The following is a 27,296-nucleotide window of genomic DNA, read 5'->3' as shown; positions in this document are numbered from 1 at the left end:
CATGCGAAAGTGACGTGTTGTCTTATATATGTGTGTTGGAGGGAGTTGTAAATGAAGTGTGTGTTGGAAGGAACTGTGAACAGAGGGTATGTTTGTGTGCATATATTGTGGGGGTTAAAAATAAACTTCATTTATGGTGGGGTGATTGCCAGATATGTTTTGGCAAGGGGATGTGAATGGCATGTGTCTAGCATGAGATAGGTTGTAAATTACAGTAACTGGATGTGGGGTGTGCAAGGGATATATTGAGTGTTTTTGACCAATGCGGGCATGTTTTTACAATGATGCATGGGAAGGTATTGTGGGGCATCTGGGTAGTATGGGTATACTTTGTGGAGCTGAGTTTAAGTATGAGGTACAGAGGATAAAGGAGGTGAAAAAGCATCAACCTAGTGTAGTCAGGGCCACTTATGCATTTTGTTCTTTGTCGTCTTTTGGTACAATGTACACACCACTGATATGAGCGAGACATTTAATTTGTCTGCAGATGTAGGTACCCCTTATCACCTAGATGTTAGGTGATATACCATTAAAGCCTTCTTTCTTCTATTCTTTCTTGTCATACCATTTTGTATTTGGGTCTCATTTTATCCTACAGCAGTCCCTTCCTGGAGGACTTCCCATCCACACACACTCATCATTCTGGACAAACATGCATGTTCCTGAGACACCTGTGGAACCCAGCCAGAAGCAGGGTACCTTTGCTTATGTACCAGGATCCCAGAATCCTCTGGTCCCTGTGCAGCACTCTACCTTGAGGAGGTACAGCCACAGGGAGAAACCCAAAAGCCTTCAAGCCAGGTCTTCCAGTTTGTAGTAGGCTTCATCCTTGACTTGACTGAGAAGGCCATAAACCTGATCTCCCATCCTTATGAAGGGTAACATTTTATGTTTCACCATTGCTGTGAGTTTTGGGTTAGTGGGCTGTATTCAGCCATGTTGCTGAACATCATTACATTTGTATCAAATAGAAAATTTAAATCAGAATATTTTTATCAGCCTGGAAATGATACACATGTGGTACATGAAGGACTAAGGCTAGATTCCAGTAGTGCTTTTTCCTGATATTAAGAAGTCTAGACATTGGTAGGAGATGCTGTTGGGCAAAAGTGTTTGCAAGCTTTCATCTGCTGAGGTGGGCCCTGGAGATAAGTGGAACCTTCAGTGAATGACATTGACTGGAGGAAAGATATGACTAGTGCAGCCAGGGGACCTGCGAATTAAGTGCATTTCTTAGGGAGCTACAGCCAGTGAGGGTTTCAGAAGCCTCAAGTGTGTGGATTTCTCTTATCCAATAGGAAAACATACATTTCCATACTACAGAGATTACTAGGGCCTGATTCTGCCAGTGGTTGCTCCTCGCATCCCACCCACAGAAGCCTCAAGGGAGAAATCTCAGCCTGCTGCCCCTAGAGGAGAATTGGTCTGGTGCTTGAGGGACTTCCCTGGGAAGTTTGATTTCTACCTTGGTACATCATCTGGCTGCTGAGTTAATATATCCTGGATGTTCCATAAGCTCTTTTTCATCCTTGTCAAATTGCCTAGTAGCTGAATACTTGGGTCAAAGTATAAAAAATATTGCTGCTAAATGAATGCGGTTAAATATATCTTCCTATTATTGCAAAAGTTATGGCTACAAGTAAAGGAGCAGGAACAGAAGGTCTAGCTTGCTAGCAAGCAAGCAAACTGGCTATCTATCTATCTATCTATCTATCTATCTATCTATCTATCTATCTATCTATCTATCTCACATCTGAGTTGAAAGGGGAAAGATCAGAAAATAAGCTTATATCAAGGAGTAGGTTGGTATAAAAACCTAGATGAAATCATCTTTGGACCATATTTGAAGTTGAAACTATCTAGTAGATAATTTCCTTGACAATGTAGAATTGTTCCTGATGGGTAATTTTCTGGTGTCCGTCAGTGATTCACGGAGTAGCTCTAGGCATGCACTTCATCATGGGATTTTCCACCATAACTTTTGGGTCTTTTTTCTTAAATCTCCATAGAGAGTGTTACCATTTTACTTTTCTGTTGTCATTTTAAAAGGTGTCCTCTAGCTTTGAAGTTCTGCCAGATTGTGTCTGAGAGTCAACTAAACAATAGTAACAGCTCTTGTCTTTTGTATAAATATGCACATAGAAATATTTTTTTTTCTTTAAAAAAAGCACAAGTTCCTGATTAAACAAGGAACTGTGCCTTGCTGGGCCCGAGTGATGGGACTGTGCAGTGCAGTAGGAGGATCCTGTGTGGTTAGTGACCTTTTACTGGACAAGGTGCAGGATCTGACTGGGCAAGGAGCAGCTCTTCAAGCTCTCTCTAACATGAAGGTACTACTCTGGAGCTTCTGTGCTCATTTGTGTAAATGCAGCCTATACAGATTAGTATTTGCTCTTCATTATATGCTGTTTGCAAGTCCCTATAAGTTTGCACCATAGCTCCCACAAGGGTTGATACTTTCACTCAGCAAGAAGAGCTGTTTCTAGATCCAATGCCACATCAGCTGCATGAAAAAGGGCCAGAGTGACTGTTCCTTTGTACATTTCTGAAAGTGTAAGGGAGGTGCAAGATGTTACTGATCTGATTTGCACTCACTCTGTGTGAGTATAAAGAGGCACAACAAAGATGAACTGGGCTCAAGGAGAGCAGGATCAGGCCTGTAGATAGCGGGCATGATGCATGAGCAATACATTTTTTTCCAGTTACCCACCTTTTCTATTTTACAATTTCCAGTCACAATTAGCTCATAGCCTAGATGAATCCCTGACACATTTCATTCTTTTAAATCAAATGCACGCACACATACAAAACACAGGTAAACAAAGCTCCCAGTGGCTTCAGTGGGATCAGGATTGGGCTCACTAGTTTTTGTTTACATGTGCATATAATTTAACACCAAATAGAACAATTGTTTCTGCAGTTAGAAAGATATGACGACAGTTTGCTGATGGACTAAGAAATTAGGATGCTGAGCCTTTTGTGTGCTTGATTTATGACAATGACCCTTCCCCCCCCACCAAAAATGTGGTTTGCAATGAAAACAGGGACTCCATCTCAGAGCAGGTGCAGCTTCTGATACCTGATGTAGAAATCAGGAAACAAAAATCAAAAAGGGGTTTCTGTTCCACAATTGCTGCAGTTTCAATACAAGCAAGTCAGTCTCTGTAAAACACTTCCCTTTCTCATGAGTGTTGCTTGGCAAGGTTTTAAATAAACCAGTACCCTGAAGTTCTGGACTGTTTGTGACATCTACTAAGAAAAAAAATTGAAATTAGAGCTATTTATAGTGATAAGCAAATGCAGATTTCATCAGCATTTGTTTAATGTGAGGAAACGGAGTATATGAGTACAGTAACCTTACGTGTAACTTCCTGCTTAAGCTGGCAGTGGTGATTGAATTCTCTGACACTGTGAAAGTCTGGACAACCCTGCCAGCTCGTGGAAGGTCAGTCCAACAACTGTCACACAGAAAGCATCAAAAGCATGAGCTGTCGATAGTGACCTGCATTTGCAGAAAATCTGAGGGCTTTCTAATTAACTGAGGATCTCTAAATTAGAGTAAAGCCGCTCAACAAGCCCCCTCATATGCCTTAAGTGTCAGGGCTCAGATAATCATTACATCTAACAAGTGGCTGATTTTTAACAGTAGCTATGAGACTAAATCAGCTCATAATGGCTCAGTTTCAAAACGTTTCAGTGCATTTTTCATCTCTTACTCTGAATTTATAGTCTTTGTTCCCTGCTCAAATATTCTGATGCTTTTTTCCCTTAATTTCAGGCTTTTGCCTCACAATGGCTCCACTTTCTTGAGCCGGGCAGCTCATTTGTTTGTCATGTCTCATATGCAAGTATCCACATTGGTTATTCATGATTCTTTTCAATAAGTAAGTTTCACAAATCCTCTCCCCCATTTCACACTGAACACAGGGGGGCTACAGAGATGATTTAATTTTGTAGTTAAAAACAAGCTCCTGTCCAGTAAAAAAGGTTTAAGATGCAGTTTTATTTTTAACACTAAAACACTCTTAGGTCACAAAATCAGTGGTTGAGCAAATATGCATAATCCTGACCTTTCTTAGGCTGGTGTAACTCAACTGACTTCAGTGCCATCGTTCTTCATTTGTACCAGTATAGTTGAGATTGGATTCAGCCCCATAGAATTCAAGCATCTCACTTCAACTTTATTCATAGCCAGGTAAGAATAATATGTTAGGTGGCTCCTTTCTTGCAGCCTGGAATGACTGTAGAGAAAGCAAGAGGTGGTGGTGGTGGGGGACGGGACCTGTCTCTTCCTGACGTGTGTGAACTCCACTCACTGATAATGACAGGCATAAGGCATGCACAGAAAACGGGCAGAATAAACTGCATAAGTAGTAATTAAGAACAGATAAATAGCATTCAGGAAGGTAGAGAGTTAATAAACAACTCTTTAAGACTTCTCTGCATGTGTTTACTTTCAACTACTTAGCCATATTCTTGTAATTATTTGTGTGGAATAAAATATAAATCACAATGCCTAATTTTTCTTCTAAAAATTTTACAAAGTAATCAAATCCTGAAGTGCATATTCTCTTTCAGTGACATTATCAGTAAATCAGATTTTTACCATTTATCAGCAAAAGTTAGATTTAAGCATCCTTACTGTAATGTCTGAAAGATGAACATTTGTTTCAGTGGGTCCTGTGCCAATCAATAATCTTCCAGTTTGACTCAGCTATCAATTATTGCTGCAATTATTTGTCTAGTTGGATATTTAAAATGTCATCAGAAAGAGATGATTACATATTCCAGAAAGCAAGGCACTGTATAATCAGATGAACTGAATCCAGTTAAATGTAGTGTGGTACTAACCTGTCCTTCAAAGCCGAATTGTGCAGCCACAACTGAAACAACAGCTTTCTGCATTATTGTAAGGAAACTGATCTTAACCTTGGAACAAAGCGTGTTACTGGGGTCGGGTAACACTCAGATAGAAGAGATCTTGCAAGCTTGGAAATTGAATCAACCCTACTGACATTTTTTTTGCATGGTTTTTGTTGGATTTCATCTGCAAATCTATAAACAAGAAATTCTTCTTTCTGTTTTCCTTTCTGTGAATTTGAATGCCGGAAGCCTGAATCACCAAAATTTTTAAATGCCCCTTTTGCATTTCCTGACTTGCTATAGAGATGATGTGCGCTATGAAAATGCTCTGTGTACTATGAAAATGCTGTGAAGCTATAGAAATTCACTCAGTTCTTACATTCCTCCAAGTCCAACTATTCCATGCATTACATCATTTTCAGCTTCGGGGATACACAGAATACAAAAATGAGGTAGAATAAACCAAAAGAGAGCGGAGAATTTTATGACACCTTTTGTCCTATTTACAAAGAAAAAAATTAACAATTCTTCTCATGTTCTGTTGTGCATGTACAAAACTGACTCCTGTAAGGATCAGGTGCAGCACTTAGCGTAGTAACAACTCCTTAGTGACATCAAATCTGTTCAGAGGCAGAGTAAACCTTTCCCTTCCCAATAGATGATTCGTGGATAGGGATGCTGACCTCTGGTCAAAATGCCCTCTTTTTCAGGTAGTTCTAGTGGAGTCCAATACCTCTGAATGCACTGCTTTGGGACAGAGAGGAAAGCGAAGCAGAGGAGGGGCGAGAGAGAGGGGGCTCTATTTTGGAAGGTGTGGAAAAAAGAGTTTGAGGAAATTGGGGCCGAAGAATAAATCATCTGTATCTCCCCAAGTCCTGGAGCTGGTATTGATTATTGTTTAGAACTCTAGTTTCAGGCCCTACCTAGCCCGAGATAATTAGGTCAATGTAATTCTAGGGTGAGTGTTTTACATTAAGATCTTGGTACTGAAAAAAGTAAGATGGTTAAGTCGAGTTAGCGAGGTTATATTAGTGACTTGAGTGGCTGTGTAGATACTGGAACGTCTGCACAGGATGCTGGCCTTAGCACAGTTCACAGCACTGGTGTAGGATGAACAATACAGGTAAGTATCAGGATACTTGAGCTAGCTTGAGCAGCAGAAGCAGTATATCTGCACTAGCACAGAACTTCTCAGCACAGAGTTTCATGCTTGTGTGGCTATGTTTCTTACAGTATTCAAGCCAGTTCATTTTGCCATATGCTATAGCTTTTACGGACATAGTAACGTACCTCTCAGGCAGGGTTTTGAGAAAAGGTTGTGGAATGCTACTTCCAGAGGTGGCAACTACTATGACATTTAGGAGAGCCATTGGGGAAGGGTAGTGGTGTCCTGGCCAACTCTCTGGTAGATGTCTTTAATAGGTGATGGAACACCTCAAGCCATGAAAACTGTGTCATATAATTGGGTAGAGCCAGCACCTGTATGTATTCTGGCTGCCTCCTGAGTGATTGTCTTTTCTAAATTCTTCGAAGGCATAATTCCATTAATTTAATTGGAACTACATCTGGGATAAATTTATTCTGTTATGTTGACTAGCATGAAACACATTGTGCTGTACAGCTCTGGCTTTACACTTGCAATACAAATAGTCTATTCATGGGAAAAAGAGTTTATATTTTACTTATTTAATGGAATCTGGGACAACTTCAGATAACTAGAAAATGACATGTAAAATACAGCACGGGATACTTTTAAAAATAAAGAAAAGGAATAAATGATAGACATTACTTTTATATAGATTCATCTACATGCAGAATAAATATATTTACTGAAGTATCTGTAGCAGGGAGTAGTGGCATGAGTATTTCATCCATTGTTTGTCCTTGTGAGGGGGATCAGAACAGTTTCAAAATGTCAGCTCAATTCGATTTCTCAAGGACTGTCCAGTGTATTTCATTAGCATCCTTCAGCAATTTCCCATAGATTCTAATTGGGTCATACAGCATTAGTAGTTGCTCTCAGTAATACAAAATCATATGATTGTGCTTCTGATCCTGTATGTGTGAAAAAAAATCTAGTTACTTATACAGCAATATAGGAGGGAAACAGTATTATCAGTCACAGAACAAAGTGATGCAAAAGTTGTAATTTAAAGCTATAGAAAAAAGGGGAATGAAGAGTGAAAAGCTAGAAATCTATGTTGTGTTAAGACCTGCTGAGGTCAGGAAAAAGTGTGTTCTCTTAGTTATCACGTAGTTCATGGACCACTGGACAAAAGCATTGTGAATTAACAATAGGAATGACTTTAATATTGCATTTCTGTTTTTTTAAATATAAATTTGATCCATAGGATCAGGTTTTGTTGTGTGGCTGTAGCCATTGTGCAAATAGGCCTCTACATGCACGCTACAAGCCCTACTCTTCTTATTTTAGTAGCCACATGTGGTTTCTACATCTGTGTGAAATGGCCCATTATACACGTGGCTACAATTTTACTTTCATGATCAAATCTTGTAGTTGCCTCTTTGTTGTCAATGGGAACTTTTTCTTATTCTAATTATTTGTATTAGGGTAGTCCCAACTGTGGCCAGAGCCCCCTGGTGGTGGGTGCTCTACATATAATTCCAGATAGTCCCTCGTTGTGAAGGGGTTACTGTCCAGTTGCATGCAGTGGATGAAGTGAGGGGGTGTAAAGATCTGGGCAGAGAGGTGAAGTGCCTTGCCTAAGATTACCTGGTAGGTGACTGGCAGAATCAGAAATGGAACTCAGGTCTCCCATCTCTTATTCTGCCACCCCATTCATTAGACAACATGGCGTCTTGAGCATGGACTGTAGAAGTTGACTGTCAGTATCATTTTAGCATGCCTTCTATGTTGTAGTGTACTCTGCCTTTTGTTCAGTTAAGTAGCTGTGAGAAAGGAGATAAGAAAAAGGAACCCACAGAAAGAAATATAGGAAACAATTCATCATATAGGTATACAAGAATGAACAAAATAATTCGGAACTTCTCTGTAACTATATAATTACACTGTATTTAAAAAGTGAATTATTAACTTGATTGTCCCTAGCAGCCATTGGGTAAATACATAATTATGGACTGTTGAAACAGAGTATTGTTTACTTGATAGTCGGGTGACTGCTTTGAAGGAGCTTTGATGCTCTGTTGGGTCAAGGATTACGTGAGATTTCTTAGTTGATGGGTCATTGACCTGATAGACCGTTAATAGTGTCTGAAAGAGACTGTATCTACCTGATACAAGTAGGTCTAACTGGAGGAGTTTCAGCTGGAACCATTTGGGCATTACTTCTGTTTATGAATCTATTCATTTAAAATACTAAGAAAATTTTAAAGGAAAAGTATAAAAACACCAAGTATAAAAACTACCCCCTACCCCCATGTCAGGCTGACTAAATACAGCCATTACAACAATAGTAACCATTTTTGGTGTTTTGCATGACAAAAGTAGTCAGATGGTTTTAGTGACTGTAGGACTGGTCCTGTAAAAGTCCTTGCTTATGAGAGTCTTCCTGTTAAAGTCAGTGGGAAGAGAACTTGAGATGGATCTGCCTTTCAGGGTTTGATTGCTTTGTTAATTGTTTCTTAGACAAGCAAGATTGTATCCATATATCAATATATTAACAAATGTAGTTGTACAATATAGTCCAATACTAGACACTACAGCTTGTATGTGCTGCTAATGGGATTACTTTATATTGCATACTACTTGATTTGTATATTATCTTTATTTCTCCATGGCTTTAGTATTAGAGCATAGACAACTTACGTTTACTGGATCGATTCACACTTGCTGGAAGGATTTCTTTAAAAAAATCATTTAAAGCTGAATTTTTAGTCCACATTATTGTCTGAACTCACCAATTGAAATTTACTTCCATGCTCTGTTTATCAAAAACTGATAGTTTTCCACCTTTTCTCCCCCAAGTTCTAAAAAACACAAAATCATTTTCAGACTAGTACCCAGGATTTGCCAAGTTGGAGCCCAAAGCAATTTTTTTTGTGGCTAAATAGTGATCGCCTTGAAAATGGTGACAGACATTGAGGTCAAACCAGTATGACTGGCAGTCCTGGTAGGCCTCTGGGGAAGAGCAGCCCCCATTTCTGTGTTTGCTGAGCTCTCCAAGTCACGCACAGGTTCAGTTTCGCTTCTGGTCTTTGAGTTGTATTTTTATTAGAATTAAAAAAAGAGTGAGTTGTATGTTGGGGGAGTATTTTGATATTAAAAGTCAAGTTGCCATCCACAAAATTACTGCGGGCCCTGTGTGGGCCTGTTCTAACACTCGTTTTGATCAATTGTAGTGACTTCAATGGGTAATAGTGAGTCCCACCCCAAGAAGAGTAAGGGAAGTTCCTTGCCCTTTGCTCTCAGGTAGTGTGGTGCTGATACTGGTACTGTTTTGAAGGGAAGAACTAGAAATAGGGCACCCATAACTATTTTTTGTTCTGTTTTCTAGTGCTCTTCCCCACTTCTTTGTTAGGTTCAAATAACTCCTGTTCTGTCCTTTCTAGCTCTTAAACTTTAAATATGTTGTAGGTGATAGGATCTGGTTTCCGTTGACCTTCCTGATAATGCTGCTGCTTTCTAACTTTAAATAGTAAACCATTTCTGAATTGCAGTGTGACTGCATGGTCACACCCGTTTAACTTGGAAACTGGACTCTTCACCTGTGGAAAGAAAAGTATGTTTGCTGTAAGGGCCACGCCTTTAGTACGTGGATGTCTGCTTCCCCTGGACAAGGCATAAAGGGCAGGAGAGTAAAGAAAAATGGACTAGTGGCTGTTTAAGCTACTGGTGCGTGGGCATTCTTTGGCTTGACCTTGGAATTCTCTGACTCTCCTTCATGAGCCTACCTCATTGCAGGTAGAGTCCTGTCTCTTTTGAGTTCACGCTGTAGTAAGGAAAAGAAAAAAGCCCTTTCTATTCAAGCTGCGAGCCAGTTTTTGCCCCTAATGAACTGGAATCTAAAATAGTTTTTCAGTGTGAGTGAAAGCATTCAAATACCACAGAGAAGGGTGTAGTATAAGAACACGAGTAGAACAGAATAGTAATAGTTCAGCTTGTGTATGATAATGCTGTCATCAGGAAATTTTAAGAGACACCATCTGCTTAAAAGTCATATTTTATGAAAAAAATCGTTCCTAGGATTGCTAAATCAGACTTCCAATTATTAAAATTGAAAGGTAATTACCACTTACTTTTTATCATTTTTGCTGCTTGCATTTTTTTCCTTTAGTGTAGGCAATGAAAACAAGCTGGTACAGCAGGTCAATTTTTTTTTGCACATTTTCTTTTTTTTTTTTGTCAAAAGGGCCTTCTTTCATAGAGATTTTCATACACAATTTTAGAAATTATTGAAATCTAGTTTTAAATACCATTCAGTGACATTTTAACTCATGTTTTTATTAAAATCATTTTATAACTTGTTCAGAAAGTAAGAAAAAGGTTTAAGAAACATTGAAAATGTTTATAAGGATTTCAGTGATAATATCACTAACAAAATATGGATAAAAGTAATGATAAGTTACTGAAAAAATAGAAAACAGGGCCACTTTGAATTCTACAAAAGAAACATTTTAAAATTAGATATGTTTCACAAAATCTTTTTCCAATTTTTTTTACCAGTTTTCTGGGTCAGTGTCAATACTGTTTATAATTATTTCCTACTATATCTTCAGTTTCTCATTTGTTTATATGCAGTGAAAACTGTATTTTTTCACTATTGTCTAGCACTGACTCCTTTTCTAATGAGTTTCAGCGGTGCTTTTTTTAAACGTTTATTATTACTATTGTTTTTGTTGATTCATTGCTCTGTTATAACAGTTTTCAAATCAATAGAGTTATATTGGCATAAAACTTGTACAACAGAATGGTAAGTCAGGCCCAATATTTATTAGAGGCCTTCTTGCCAACATATACAGGACGCAAGATAGCAATTATAAATACACTAATATAATAGCAGTAGTAATAGCAACAGCAGTAATAATACTAATAATACTACTACTGCTAATAAAATACAACATCAACGAATAAACCATATGTAGTGGATCAGCATAATAATAATGTCTTTGCAGTGTGGTCTTTCAAAAAATACCTCACTGAGTAAGTAGAACATTGTTTCAAAATTATAGTTTTGCTCATTTAAATCAGTGCTGCTAAGCAGCAGAGAAGGGGACCCATGAAAAGTGGATATTTTTCCCTCAGTTCTCACAAAGAGAGAAGTGGGTTACAGAAGACTCTGGCTGAACACATTTATCTCTAGCCTGTGGTAAAAGGTTCCTGTGGCCTGCTAGTTTCAGTTCTGTAGTTTTAGTTGAGGGCATTTCAGCAGGATGGATTTGCAAAGGAAAAGAAATTTGACAAGCCAGATGGAGGAGAGATGAATCAAGTACAAGTGGTAACAATTAACTCTGTTCTCCCCCCCTTTAAGGACTGTAATGATCCAGAATTTATCAGTCCAAAAGCAAGCAATTATTTGACATTGAAGGAGAATAAAGAAATTCCTGTTTTTGGTTCAAAGTGTTCTTCATATAATTTTTTGTGAAAGCTGGAAGAGATGGGAAAGTATTTGTTATAGTTCTCAGGTATTCCAGTCTCAGTAACTTTATATTTCCTGTGTGTTTGGTAACAAAAGATATATGTGAGCTATACAGGAGTCTACAAGAGTGACAACCTATTGTAACAGGCAACCTTGTAATGAAAAGAACCTTGTCCTTTCGACCCTGATCTAGCCTGGCAAGTATAAGTTTTATCAGGAGAACAAGATGCATTTTGCACCAAGACTCCGATCTCATGGACTGTAAGGAGAGCACTGTGCTTCTGATATTCAGGTAGCAGAAATATTTTTGAAATGATGGGTAAATTGAGAAGTCTTAGTGTTTGGATATTCAGTTCCAGACACGTGGAAGAACCCAGTTTTCCAAGAGTGGGCTCTCAGTGCTTTCTCAAAAACTAGGCTTCTTTAAAATCTTTTTAATTCACTGCTTATAGACCATATTATTTATCCACCGTCAAAGCACATTTACTTTGTTTCCCTTTCCCAGTTCCCTAAACCATCGACAGCCACAGTTTGAGCCTCATCCAGTGTACCACTGGGACATGATCGTCTACAGTTCGACAGGTTTTTACATACTCTTTAGACTCAGGAAAATGGCTATGGTCCAAAGGAAAGCACTTTAAATAATTCTGTACTCATTTGTACCAGTGTAAATGAAGAGTGAATTTGCTGAAGTCTGGGGTGTTACTCCAACCTTTTGTCATTCACTCAGGAGGTCCTGGAGTTCTGCTTGATGTCACCCTGAACTCTGGGTCCTGAGCACTTCTCTGGGAGATGCAGGGAGGGAGAATTAATTTATTCTAGGTTCACGTGTAGGCTATTTCCTGCGCCAGGTGTGCACAGCACTATTCTTAACTTAGCAACTTAGTTCCTCTAGGGCTCTGCATGTGGGGAGATGGGACAGACCGAAAGAAGCTCCCAGCGGGAGGTGGGAGGGGGAGGCACAGCAGCCAGAGCAAATGCCACTGAAAAGGTTATTCAGCCAAGGCTCTGTTCGTGCCTTCCCTTCAATAGGAAGCCCTTTAATGGCATGTCCCAAGGGTGGCAGAAACCTTGAGAACACAAGCCCCAGTGGAAAAGGGAGCTGAGCTACTATTCCTTAGGGAATGTCAACGTGAGTATGAAGGCACAGGGCCTCCATGTCACTTTGAGGCTTCTTTTGCTGTGGGGCAATGGAGGAAACTTAAAGAGGGACAGCTATAGCAGAGCGCTCATGCTTCTTTGAAGAGAGGTAAGCTAGGGCTACATTGCCAGTACTGCTGTGCTTGTAGGGTTGATGTACCTATGCTGCCTTTAACTCAGGTACTGGTAATTGCTGCAGCATGGAAATAGCTCAGGATGCAGAATGTTCATGAAAAGTTGGGTAAACACTTGGGCAGTTAGCTCGTAGTAACATCTGTGTTGCCATGGCTAGGCTGGTACTGACTTCCTACTCTAGAGCTAATGTGGACACATCCATACAGCATTGCAATCAGAGTAGTATAGACATAACCTTAGTGAAATACACTACACTAGAGAGATGGGAACATTGTGGCTGGCTGTATCAACTCATTTTTTACTTTTCCCAGCAGTACCGATTGCCAGACCCTGGGCTGATTGGAATCTGCTAGATTTGCCTTTGATTCTGGGACCCAAATTTGTCCAAAAACAGAAGGTCTGTAGCTGAGTGAGTTCCCTTGGAAACTATAAGCACATACATAGTATTTTCTCCCTGCTTACCTTGGTTTGCTGTTTATGAACATTGTGAACAGGCTTTGCTTGGCTCTTGCGTACTGTATTCTAGAATGCATTCATCCTACATGATGCCCTCAAATACGATACACTTTGTTTTTATAATTAACTTCTTAATATGGGGTCTTTCACAAATAAACTTCTGCCCTTGTCACGTCAACAGAACCCTGTATTTCATTGTTACTGTTCTTAAAAAACATCCATCTGTCTTAAGCTTTTCTGGACTAGCCTTTACTTTTAAGAAATGAAGGAAGCTCTTCCAAGGCATATTGGCACATACATGCTGACTATTCCATTACTCGCTTGGCAATGGCACTTACATGCCTAGCTCCAAAATGATTTTTTTCCAGCAGTGGCATCTAGCTGACAGCTTCTCTTCCTAGTTGGCCTTTTCCCCAGCTTCTTGTCTGGCTCTGCTGCTGGTGGCTTTGGACATGCCTGTGGGTCTGGTTCAGAGTCAACTATATTGTTCAAGATCTCAGTTTCTTTTGACTAATGTATCAGGATAAAGTATTTGAATGTACTCCATTCCATATATTTGTGAGAACAGTAAAGAAGAAATGTATTTTTAAAAAAGCCCCCTTAATGCTAAAAGCAGACATGCCTTCATATTTTATTGAGTAAACGTGCCGACTGCCCTTAAAGGCACTAAATGCCAATATACATTCCACTCAGTTAACATTTTTCAGATCAGGAGCTAAATCTATCACCCATATGTTACCCAGCTAAATCATCTCTTTTTTTGAGGATTGAAGTTTTGTTGTTGTAATTTTTTGGGGGAAGGAACTGTTATTTTAGAGTTGTTAAGTATCGTTCTAGTAAAATGCAGTACAGTTTCTTCAGATCTGAATCTAATAGTTTGCTGGATGGCATGTAAAAATAGATCTGCAATTGTCTTCAAGCAAAATATGCAATGCTTTGCTAAAGGGATTGGATCAAATTTATCTGGTGAAATCAGTTATGTTAGTTCAGGGTTAAATTTGGCCCATTCCTTTTATTTTGCATGGAAGATCCCTTGTGAATCAGTAAGGTCATGTCTATGCTGCCTCCATGAATAGAGATGTAGATAGCCGTGATAGTCTGAAGTCAGTAGGCAAGGTAGATATGCACCTTATAGACTAAATTAAACATATATATATATGTCAATATAGGGAGCACAAGCTTTTGTGCACCAAAGTTGACATGATCTGATGTGAAAGGATGTGCAAAAAGCGGAGTATAGGGAGAGAGCAATTAGAACACAGAAGACAAGGGAAGGGGGAGGGAGGCAGTGCTAGGAGAGAAAAGAAAATGACCAGTAAACCTATAGGGAAAAAATGGGTTATACTGCCTCCATGCCATGCTTAGACTGCCATGAGGAAGCACAGGCTCCGACTTTTTGTCCCATGTTTGCTTCTTGGCTTGTGCTTTCATAGCACAAGGGCCCCTAGCAGGACTTTTGCAGGACCTTTGAGATTAACTTTTTTGATAAAAAAATAGACAGGAAATGGCAGCAATTTGTTTAATCACTTTCACAAGCTCTTACTCCTCCCTTCCTATCTGAGGGACCCAAGAGATGCCAGATCTGGAAGTGAATTGCTAGCTGTGCCACTGGTGTAAAGCAGATAATTTTGGTTTGATGGAGCATTTCCCACATTCCGGTGAGAAAGGGGCTGTGTGAGGAGGATGGGGCAAACCTTACAGGTAGGGAAAGTAATCTTCTCAGTTGCAGACTTGCTGAGACAATCAGGAGGATAGTAAGCAAATGTTGCAAAGAGAAGAGGCCAAGAAGGCAAATGTAACACAACCTGAAATTTAGCACGTCAGCAACAAACAGAGACAACATGAAAAAAAGTGTGAAAAGAAGATATTTTTCAATTGCTTGTATACCAAAGTTAGGAGTCAGGATAACAAGGGAGAAGAACTGGTAATTCTCATTGAAAAGAAGACATTTGATATAACTGGCATTACTGAAATGTTGTGGGATGGTTCATATGGTTGGAATGTTAAAATCACTCATTGTAGACTGTGTAGGAAGGACAAATGGGGTAAAGGAGGTGAGAGTGGTACTCCAAATTACATATTTTATTATGTATTTTAGTGACTGATAACTCAAAACTGCAGGATCCTGAATGAATATGGGTCTGTGTCTTAACTAACAAAGCTCAGAAAAGGGCAACTGCTGGAGTCACTCTGGTGAAGTTCTCACTGGAGTAAGCTGCTCCTGGGCGCAGTGTCTTCATGTGTGCCTGGGACTGCAGCTGTTGAGCTGGGGTGGAGTAGCCCTGGGCTGACAAGGAGTCCGGGAGGGTCAGCCCTGGGTTCCAGGTGGTGGCATTGGACTGTGGAGGGCCTGACTGGGGCACGAGAGTGCTACAGTGGTGGGCTAGCTGGCAGGCAGCCCTTGTACTGTAGCATACTCATTCCCTAGCCAGCTCCTGTCACTGTCTACATGTGTGTTTCAGCTCATGTAGCTACTCTGCTGTAGGACAGTACTTGTCCCAGACAGTACTGTCCTACAGTGGAGAGAATTAATTTAGTGTACCCTAATATGGGCACCTGTGTAGATGGTGATGCTTTACTGGGGATCTAATTAGTCAGCCCTGCAGTAAAGCACACATGTAGATGCCTCCACTAAGTTCTAACCTGTTATAGATATACTTAATGTTAAAGAAAGACTAACTTTATAAAACTGAGAAAAATTGTAACTGAAATTGATTGTGAGGAAGTATTTAGACAGGACAGTGTAAATGGGAATTCTGTAAGAAGGGTTTACTAGATGGCCAAAAAGCCCTAATTCTCCAATTAGGACAGAGGACAACTTTGGTTAAAAGCTCATATTGTCTCAGTGGTGAAGTGAAGATTGCAATTAAAAATAATATGTAATGAATGTAAAAAAAAGAGAGGGAAAAAGATAACCATGAAGGGTTTATTCAATGAGAAGTTTAAAGAGAACGTATGAAATGTAGAGAACTGATAAGGGAAGGTAAAGATGTCAGGGAAAAATCCAGGGTTGGTGGAGCGAGCAGCAATGGAAAGGAGTTTTTAAAGTATATTAAGAAGAAAATAAATCCTAGAAATAAATCCTAGAAACCCATGAGGAAGTGAAGGTGGAAAATCTGTTAATAATGATGCAGAAAAGATCCAAGTGTTAAATAAATGGTTCTGTTTTTAGAAAGAAGCAGTATGATGTACTTGGGTTACCCAAGGACAGTGAAGTATTCTGAACTAGAGCTGTCCACCTGTTGGCCCTTGGGCCACATGCAGCCCCTTGACTCCCACCTGGCAACTACTGCCCCGGCAGCAGCAGCAGCTGGAGTCTTGGAGATTTCCCGCTCCCTGTTTCTGCTGCCTGGCCCAGCCTCCATAGATTTCATATTTCATAGATTTCATAGACATTAGGGCTGGAAGGGACCTCGGGAGATCATTGAGTCCAGCCCCCTGCCCAAAGGGCAGGAAGTCAGCTGGGGTCATAGGATCCCAGCAAGATAAGCAAGCATCCAATTTACTCTTGAAGGTGTTCAATGTAGGTGCTTGAACCACCTCCGCTGGCAGACTGTTCCAGACCTTGGGGGCTCGGACAGTAAAGAAATTCTTCCTTATGTCCAGCCTGAAATGGTCTTGCAGGAGTTTGTGACTGTTCGACCTCGTCATCCCTTGGGGCGCTCTGGTGAACAAACGTTCCCCCAGATCCTGGTGGTCACCCCTGATAAACTTATAGGTGGCCATCAGATCACCCCTGAGCCTGCGCTTTTCCAGGCTAAAGAGTCCCATGGCTCTCAGCCTGTCGTCGTAAAATCTGTTTTCCTGACCTCTGATCGTGCGCGTGGCTCTCCTCTGGACTCCGGGGGTGGCGTGGCATGGTGCAGCCCATGGTGCTGGGGGAGACGACAGCTTGGAGTGCCGGTGTGGCATGGTGCCACAGGAGAACCTGCAGGGAGCTGCAGGTGAGGCAGAGTATGCCATGTCTCATGGGATAGGAATGCCCCGTCCTGCACACATAGTGTAATGGGGTGGGGAGCACCTGCTCACCCACAGACACAAAGCAGCAAAGTGGAGAAACCCACCCTTGTGTGGTGCAGTGGGAAGGGGGAGCACCTGCCTGCCTGTATGTGACATGTATCCTTCGAGGCCTCTGACTCTAGGCAGTACAGCCCTTAAGTGTGTGGGCCCTCTCCCCCCCCCTTAAGCCCATGGTTCATGTAATCCCTGGCTACTTTGAAGTTGGATAGCCCTGTTCTGGACCATTAATAGTCATGAAGGATGTTAAATAACACAACGTTAAAATGGGTGAATGTTTTGAAATCATCTGGTTCTTATAACCCAAGAGTGGTTAAAAGAGTTGGCTTTTGAAATCTTTGGCCTACTGATGTTAATTTTTAATACCATTTGGAACAGCGAAAAAATTCTAGAAGACTGGAAGAGTGCTACGCTTGTGCCAGCATTCAAAAAGGGCAAGAAGGATGTCTCAGATTACTGTCGGTCAGTTAGGTTGGCATTAAACCTGAGCAAAATAGTGGAAAAGCTGCCATGGAATTAAAGAAATAAAGGAAAGGAATATAATTAATGTCCATCAACACAAATTTGTAAAACAGAGATCTTGTTAAACCTGATTGCTTAACTTGAGATTAAAAATTTGGTTGCTAAAGGTAACTGTGTAGATGTAGTATACTTATGCTTCTGTAAAGCATTTTTCCTGATACTGGAATATATTCTGACCAAAAAATAGCACTATAGAAGGTCAATAGGGCACACTTTAGATGGATTAAACATCAAATCTCAAAAAGCAGTCATTAGAGGGACTCGTTGGGTGATTCTAGTGGGGTTCCTCAGTGACTGGATACTATTCAACATTTTCATCAATTATTTGGAAGTAAATATATAAATCACTACTGGTAAAAATTGAAGATAATACATAGGTTAGTGGATGAAAAGAGGACAGTTACAGAGAGACCTGCATTGCTTTGCAAGCTGTGCCCGTTTAAACAAATTGAGTTTTAATACAGCAACGTGTAAAGTAATACATTTGAGAAAAAGGTTGTATCTTTAGAGTGGGGGTAGGATCCTGGAAAGCAGCAATCCTGAAAGGACCTAGAGGTTATAGTGGACAAACAACTCAACATGAACTCCTAGTGCAGTGCTGTGGCAAAAAAGCCTTGTTGTGATCCTTACATGTATTGACAGGGGAGTAGTGAGGAAGGTGTTTTGGCCTCTGCAGATACCACTGGTAAGGTTGATACTAGAATACTGCATACAGTCTGGTGTCTCCATATTAAGAGAATCCAGAAAGTAGTTGCACCAATGATTCAGAGGCTCAGAAAATGCCAGGAGCGACTTTAATCTGTTTAGCTTTTCAAAAAGAATGAGATCAAAATTGTAACTTGGTCTGAGTGCGCGCATCCCTCTAGGGCAGACCTTCTGGGTACTAAAGACCCTTTAAGATAATGGAAAAGGGCATAACAAGATCCAGGGATTGGAAGCTGAAGGCAGACATTTGAATTAGAAATAAGGCACACACTTTTATCCATGAGCGTGATTAACTATGGAAACAAACTGACAAGGAGAGCAGCAGACATCCCTTGGTGTCTTCAGGAAGCCTTTCTAGGAGACGTGCTTGACCCAAAGATAAGTTACTGGTAACATTATAGCAGGGACTGGGGAAAAATTAATGGCTGGTGCTATATAGGATGTTAGACTACTAGATCTGATGTCCCTTTTAGCTTTAAACCCTATGACTCTTTGAACTGAAGACTGCGGTTCAAGCCCTGCTTTCACTCCCAGATGAAAGCTAGTGTGGTGGCAAGCTGATTCTAGTTTAACCTAAGGGACTGGATGATTGGGACATTCCTGATGGTCTCATTAAAATTAGTGCAGTGCTGCTGGATGACATTACAGTACTGTTCTGCATGTTATAACATTGCATATAACACTGTCACAATAGGAAAATCTTCAAGGTGAGCCTTAGGTCCTCCTTTCTTAATTGTTATGGACCCAGTGTTGCTCACATGGAGGAATGCCTTGAACATTCATTTCAGTAGGAGTATTTGTGAAGCACTGGGCTACTGAGCCCTATTAGGGTAAAAGTGGCAGAACCAAGCTCTGTCAGTAAATATGTGAATGAACAATTCAGGCCACGTAAAGGCGAGTGGCTGGAAGAAGGGGCCAGGGATGGGAAGGAAACCTGTCCAGCTTCCTCTGGTTGTACTTTATGATCACATTCTGCTTCTTCTGTATTTACTTCTGCCCATCACCTGCTAATCTATGTAAATTTCACCCCTGAATGGGAGGAGGATCTGTGGTCCCTAGTGACCTTCATGTAGGGGTTCATTAATCCATGTGGGATTATGGCCAAGGGCTAAAAGGGATCTGGGAGGGACTAAAGGCTTCTAGTCCAATAAGCCTTTGGGAGGTTTGTTGCCAGAACATACTGAGATCTGCCAGGGGCCTGAAGAGTAGGAGGCAGTAATGATGAGGCAGGAATCCAGGACTGCCTGGAGCTGTTTGAGTTGTTGAGCAGGGTCCTTTACTTTGTTGGGAGTGTGTTGCCTGGGAGGTGAATATGAGCTCCATTTAGGCTGAAGACACTGTTTAGGATGCAAGGAGTTGAGATTGTGATGTCAAAAGAGCTGACAAATGCAAACAAGTTCAGCTGTATCCTATCTCTGTGTGGAGTTAGCTGGAAAATGGGCATGTAAGTAGCACTGCTGTTATGCAAGGTATATTTCCTGGCCAGGCTTAGAGTACACACGCACTGCCCACAAACACAGATGGTTTATTCCAGGATTCAGTTACCTGAGTGGGAGAAGGTACATAGAGCAGCTGGGTACATCAGAGGCAAGTGCACTAATGGAATCTTTTCCAGTTTGTCTCGCAGTTTGGTGAGTTGGAGACCTTCAATCATGTGATCAAACCAAATGCATTTTGGAGGTTGCAGGATTGGCATCCAAGAGTTCCCATGCTTGAATGTCAGGAGTCTGTAAAACTATTGCAAATCCAAAATTTGGCCTGACTTGGCTATTCCTGTTCCTACTGACTGGTTTTGATTCTGCCACTCTTATTAAGGCTCCATATTGCCCTGCTTCATCTGTGCTTCTGAAGAAATTAATGGGCTATTCATGGCAGTCAGGTACTACTGGGTGGGTGCAACTGGGTGGGCGCATCTATATGAGAAGTTTACTGTGGAGCTGTCTAATTACCTACACAATAAAGCATCAGTGTCTACACATATCAGTACCCTATTAGGCCACAGGAAACTAATTAATTCTGTCACAGGTTAATACTTGTAAATACAAGTACTGTCCTGTGGTGGAGTTCTTTAGTGCACAGCACCACACATGTAGACGCTGATGGGGCTGGGTGGTGCATGAAGATGCTTCAGTGTGGAGTTGCCTGTCTTCTAGCCTCGCAATGAAGCACCTTTGTGCCCTAGCCAGCTCCTCCACAGCACATTGAACTGTGTCAGAGAAGCCCCAGGTTGGCAGGCTGACTCCCAGACCCCCTGCCAGCCAGGGCCGCTCCAGCCTTGCTCAACGTGCTGCAGTCATAGGCTCACATGAGGATGCAGCACCGGAGAGCAATACTCTCCAGTGTGATATGCGCCGGAGTTTATTGCTCCATGCTTAAAGCACTTATAGATGCAGCCAGCATAAGTCACATTGGTCCCATAACATTTAAAGGAGGGGTCCTGTTGTTCTGCTGAACAGAATAGTGTCCAAAAGCAGGAGCCTTGATGGGTGAAATGGAGAACTAGTTCTAAGAAAGCAGAAATTGTTGTGCCCAGAATGTGGTGGTTTAAATACAAATCTCATTCCTTTGCTGGCAGCCTGTGGATTATTGCCATAATTCTTACAGTTTGGCAAGCCTGCATTAGACTGGAACATATCTCTGGGTGGTAATATGGTCAGTCAATAACCTTCATAATTAATCAAGCACTAATAGACATTAGAAATTGTGTTTCTTCAAAGCAGGAGGTACAGCTACCTCACTGGTGGATTTTAACTGTTTCACTGCTTTGTCTTATTTCATGTTCTTTACATTGCTTCCTTGAACATGTTAGCTTGTTTAAAATTAGAGAAGTTATGTACTTAAACATTAGTTTAAATTTAAATTATCATCTTGATTATCAAAAATGAAGGGTGAATTGGAAAGTTGTTTTTCAGCAAAGCAAATGAAGAATAATATTGCATTTTGCACTTCACTAAATCAATGTAGCCCTAATTTTGCCTGCAGGAAATCAATTCTAGTCTTTATAAGTCAAAGATGTTATGAACAAAGTAATTTTACAAATTATGGCAAGTAACACATTTATTGATGACAGTAGTTTAGGAATTTAGAATTTGTGAGCACTGTAATATAATAAGGCTGTACTGGCAGGAGCTGAGTGAAATACAGATTATATGGTGAAACTGTAATGCATCATTTGCTATTAGTGGACTGGTAATAATTACCAGTTTCAAAGCAGCTTTTTCCATGTAATCTTTAGTCTCAGTCGTAACAGCCCTTCTCATTGACATTATGATTACACTAGCTGCCCTTATGATCTAGAATATCTAGTTGATGGGAATACTAAAATGTGATAGTGAAAACTGTATGTTGTATCCTCATTATAAGATAAAATGCCATTTTCTCTGACCTAATATATAAAATAGAGAAGCAGGGTAGCATTACATTGTTAGCATACTGTAGCCTGATCACGTAGCTTGCATTATGTTGTTAAAAACTTCTACTTTATGACAGCAAAATAAAATGAAATTTTCACATTTAAGATTTTTGAGCACACAAATGAGCACAGGAGTGTAAAAGTCCAATTGAATTTTGTTCTATTTCCAACAGATTTAAGTATTTATCTCTGCTTGTAGTCATGGCACATACTAAACACTGTAATGCATTTTATTCAAAAGCTGGCTTCAGTTGAAGAATGAAATGTTAAATGTTATTCCAACAGCTTTTTAAGTGGTTAAAGTGTTAAATGCCTACTATAGATGGTTGAATCTCCTTTTTACTTACCCAATTCAGATTGTCAGACTAAATATGTAATAATAGAGGAACCTGAAGGCACGGAGGAAAACTGCAATGGGTCACTATAGCCAGAACTATAGCTTGCCTGTCTGTCATATTCCCGAATCATTATTTAACACATTGTATAATGAAAATACTCTTAGAAAGCTTTCTGTCTTCTTCTTTGAAGTGAGATGGAAAATAAGAAGGTTGTAGATAAGAGAATGCTACTATTGAAATGTTCTTTCCAATACTGTCTGTTTTCAGTTTGGGGTTTTTTATTATTATTATTTTTTATGCTTCACATTGGATGAATACTTGAGATCTAATTTTTTGGCATCTACCTTCTAATCTTGTAAAGAGATTTCCCTACAAGTAGTTTATATTGAGTGAGTTCATAAATGCATCGTAAAGTAAATTACAGGTCAGCCCAGGGGTACATTATGCAGTCAAATACCATAGTAAGCTTTCCTTGTTTTGGAAGCCTGGTATATTTTTGTTTCTCAGCAAACCTCAGGAGCTTTCGTTTTTAAATCACTAAATAGCAACTCTACAAGAACCATCAGGCAGACTGAACATTAATTTTTTGTTCTCATTTTTGCTATAATTTCAATTTACCAACATGTAGCAAAAATAAGTACTGTGGTAAAACTGGATTATTCTTAAAATAACAGTAATCAATAAAAATGTTACTGTATTTGCCTCTGTCATATTTCACACTGTTCTGTGCCTCCAGTCCTCAAAAGTTTTTCATTTCTCTTGTTTTGCAGTGTGTTAGATGTGACTGCTTTCTTGTGTCATTATTAGTTAGCTTTTTGTTTAGTTATTAGTTGGTTGCTCTTTTATAATGTCCATGTTATCTTTGAAAATAAATTATCATGAAATAGAGTTAGCTAGCTACTTGCCAAAGTGGCATTTACCATCCTCAGATTCTTTTCAGAGTGAGAGAAATAATGTGACTCCAATAGGGCATGTGTCCAGGCTTCTTGGATACTGTCCAGATATTTGACTAGCTGCACTGCATCTTTCTATTTCTTCCCCCCACCCCCCTCCCCCGCAATTGAAGCTGAATCTCTGCTCAGGGCATGAGATGTTGTCTAATTTTGTACACATTGTTAGTCTCTCAAAATAATGAAGAGGATGATAATATAACATTTCTCAGCTTGCTAGCTATCATTACACTTCAGGCTGCTTCTTTAACCAATGTATATGTTTCTGAAGGACACTTTTGGTAACATTTTTTTTTTTTTTTTTACTTTTAAATATTAGCAGGCCCCGTTCCAGGTAAGATCTGTGGAGCCATAATTAGAATTAATTGACTTAATCATCTTTTTGATGGCTCTTTAACACTGTTACCTGTTTGCATCCTCTTCTGTGTCTAGGGAGAGAAAAAAAGGCAGGGAGTCAGTGCTGATTTGATATGGTTAAATGTGTATGCTTCCCTCCCTCTCCCATCATTATGCAGTTGTTGAGATTTCTGTTTTCCACTTCCAATTCAATGTTATGGAAAGGAAAGATTAGATGGCAAAAAAAAAGCGATCAATCCTTGATAAGGTATTCAGTGATTAAACATTTATGTTGCTGTTGTATTATTTTGCAGGTAAAGATGAGCCCAGCAGCTACACGTGTACAACTTGTAAACAGCCTTTCAACAGCGCATGGTTTCTCTTGCAACATGCACAGAATACCCACGGATTAAGAATCTACTTAGAAAGCGAGCATGGAAGTCCCCTGACACCGCGGGTTGGTATTCCATCAGGACTAGGTGCAGAATGTCCTTCACAGCCACCACTCCATGGAATTCATATTGCAGACAATAACCCTTTTAACCTGTTAAGAATACCTGGATCAGTATCGAGAGAGGCTTCGGGTCTTGGAGAAGGGCGTTTTCCACCCACACCTCCTTTGTTTAGCCCTCCCCCAAGACATCATTTGGATCCACATCGCATAGAACGCCTGGGTGCAGAAGAAATGGCTCTTGCAACCCATCACCCTAGTGCCTTTGACAGGGTACTGCGATTGAACCCCATGGCTATGGAGCCACCAGCTATGGATTTCTCCAGGAGACTTAGAGAGTTAGCTGGAAACACCTCTAGTCCACCATTATCACCGAGCCGGCCCAGCCCTATGCAAAGGTTACTGCAACCATTCCAGCCAGGCAACAAGCCACCCTTTTTGGCCACCCCACCCCTTCCTCCTCTTCAGTCAGCTCCTCCTCCCTCCCAGCCTCCAATAAAGTCCAAGTCTTGTGAATTTTGTGGGAAAACATTCAAGTTTCAGAGTAATTTAGTAGTACACCGTAGAAGCCACACTGGAGAAAAGCCCTACAAGTGCAACCTCTGTGACCATGCATGCACTCAGGCAAGCAAGCTAAAGCGCCACATGAAAACACACATGCACAAATCATCCCCCATGACAGTGAAATCAGATGATGGTCTCTCCACAGCCAGTTCCCCAGAGCCTGGAACCAGCGACCTCGTTGGCAGTGCAAGTAGTGCCCTCAAGTCTGTTGTGGCCAAGTTTAAGAGTGAGAATGACCCCAACATGATTCCAGAAAATGGGGATGAGGAAGAAGAAGAGGAGGAGGAGGAAGAAGAAGAGGAAGAAGAAGAAGAGGAGGAGGACTTAAATGAAAATGAAAGAACAGACTATGGCTTCGGCATTAATCTAGAAGCAGCCCGTCACCATGAAAACAACTCCAGGTCTGGTGAGGAGAACCGTTCCATACCAGATGTCATGCAAGGGATGGTCTTGAGTTCCATGCAGCACTTCAGTGAGGCCTTTCACCAGGTCCTTGGAGAAAAACATAAACGAGGGCACCTGTCTGAATCGGAGGCACACAGAGACACTTGCGATGAAGACTCAGTAGCTGGAGAATCAGATCGCATTGACGATGGCACTGTTAATGGCAGGGGGTGCTCACCTGGTGAATCTGCCTCTGGAGGTTTATCCAAAAAGCTGCTCTTGGGTAGCCCCAGCTCTCTGAGCCCTTTCTCAAAACGCATTAAACTTGAGAAGGAGTTCGACCTGCCTGCTACAGCTATGCCTAACACCGAAAATGTTTACTCCCAGTGGCTAGCTGGGTACGCTGCCTCTAGACAGCTAAAAGATCCATTCCTCAACTTTGGAGACTCCAGACAATCGCCTTTTGCCTCCTCCTCAGAACACTCATCAGAAAATGGAAGTTTACGCTTTTCCACACCTCCGGGGGAGATGGATGGAGGGATCTCAGGCCGCAGCGGCACGGGAAGCGGAGGAAGCACCCCACATATTAGTGGTCCAGGCCCTGGAAGGCCTAGCTCAAAAGAGGGCAGACGCAGCGACACTTGTGAGTACTGTGGGAAAGTCTTCAAGAACTGTAGTAATCTCACTGTCCACAGGAGGAGCCACACAGGCGAGAGGCCGTATAAGTGTGAGCTTTGCAACTACGCCTGCGCCCAGAGTAGCAAACTCACCCGACACATGAAAACACATGGTCAGGTGGGGAAGGACGTTTACAAATGTGAAATTTGTAAGATGCCTTTTAGCGTGTACAGTACCCTGGAGAAACACATGAAAAAATGGCACAGTGATCGAGTCTTGAATAACGATATAAAAACTGAATAGAGGTATATTAATACTCCCGTCCCCGCCCCTGGTTCCCTGTAGAGTTTTTTCTAGTCCCTTGTGATTAAAATAATGGAAGCTAAGGATATTAAGAAAGTGCTTGTCACCAGCACACCTGTTTATTTTTCTTTTTTTGTTCTCACCGTTTGAATGCATGATCTGTATCGGGGCAATACTATTGCATTTTACGCAACTTTGAGCCTTTCTCTTGTGCAATAATTTACATGTTGTGTATGTTGTTTTTTTATTTTAAATTAGACAGCATGTATGGTATGTTATGGCTATTTTTAAATTGTCCCTGATTAGTTGCTGAGCAAACATGTTGCTGTTTCCAGTTCCGTTCTTGAAAAAAAGAAAAGAAAAACAAAACAAAACAAAAACAAGCAAAACCAACCATGCTGCATACATCCTGTAATACATATCATGTACAGTTTTGTTTTGTAATGTGAGGAGGAAAACATGCTTTTGGTAACCCTCTTTGGACAGGAGTGATAGCACTGAAAAACAGTTGTATTAGCTAGATTTCTGTCTTGAAAGGATTAAACCTATCAATTGGACAAATTAAAAAAGGCCTTTAATTGAAATCTAACAAACAAACAAAAAAAAAGAAAAAGTAAATTTCTACTATCATTTGGTTTAAAACAAAAAAAAAATCTGAGTGCCTTGGATCTATTCAAACCATGTTGATGGCTCCTTCCTACTTGTTCTAAACTTGTAGCTTTCTTCAACATTGGTTAAAACGATGAGCCTTTAGGACCTAGCGTATGATGCTATATTGTGTTTCTCACAACAGTGGCTACCTAAAAAAAAAAGAATGAAAGAAAGAAATGACCCAGTAAGTCCTAGTTAATCATCATTCTCCCTTTAGTTTTATTTTTTAAGCAAAACTGATTATACCAGTATAAAGGCTATTCTGCTCCTGGAGAGAGCTTAAAAGAAATAGGATTTTTTTAACCACAAAGTTTTATCCCCCCCCCCATTGATGATTAAATAGAATGAGAAATGTGCAGAGGCCCTTGAAAATGATTAAATACACTAGTAAGGAAATTCATTTTATGAAGATATTTACTTTTAATAATATCTTTTATTGATTCTGGCACAAAAACAAATAAATCCAGAGCCACTTGGTTGTCAAACTGACAATCAAATTATAAACTTTAAGACCTTGTGTACCATATAAAAAATAAAAAAGGCTGGCAATAATATTTTACTGAGTGTAACAGTAGAAAAGCAAAAAATAATTGTGATTTATTAGCACAATGTGGTACTGTTTGCCATTTAAAACTAGAACAGGTGTATAAGCTAATATCGATACAATGATGATTAACTATGAACTATTAAGACTTGCCTTTAATGTGACATTCTGAAAAAAGAGAATTTTAAAAAAGAGTAGCAGTATGTCTGTGCTCCCTAAAAGTTGTATTTCATTTTTTCATACTCTGTGTGCTATTTGTGTTAACATTGGAAAAGATTCATTGTTTTGTTATTAAGCTAGCATCCGCCCCAGTTGGTGTTCAAATAGCACTTGACTCTGCCTGTGATGTC

General features: G+C 40.4%; 1 protein-coding gene across 6 annotated transcripts in view; it reads left to right on the top strand.

Moving 5' to 3' along the window:
• The window catches only part of BCL11A (BCL11 transcription factor A), a 110,539-nt gene that overhangs the window by 71,294 nt on the left and 11,949 nt on the right, over positions 1 to 27,296 (top strand). For 3 of the 6 annotated variants that reach the window (XM_090049999.1, XM_090049989.1, XM_090050025.1), the window contains one exon: positions 23,746 to 27,296. This exon is cut by the window's right edge and continues 2,466 nt beyond it. In XM_090049999.1, coding sequence (XP_089906125.1) covers positions 23,746 to 25,751 — 2,006 coding nt within the window. In that variant the 3' untranslated portion in view covers positions 25,752 to 27,296. The remainder of the gene's footprint in view (positions 1 to 23,745) is intronic. The other 3 variants (XM_090050016.1, XM_090050007.1, XM_090050033.1) reach the window with 2 other exon arrangements.

The sequence above is a fragment of the Crocodylus siamensis genome, chromosome 1 (genome assembly GCF_052110815.1).
Source record: "Crocodylus siamensis isolate JL-2025a chromosome 1, ASM5211081v1, whole genome shotgun sequence".
In the NCBI taxonomy this organism is placed as follows: domain Eukaryota; kingdom Metazoa; phylum Chordata; order Crocodylia; family Crocodylidae; genus Crocodylus; species Crocodylus siamensis.
Note: the sequence above shows the minus strand (reverse complement) of the source record. Positions and strands in the feature narration are given on the sequence as shown.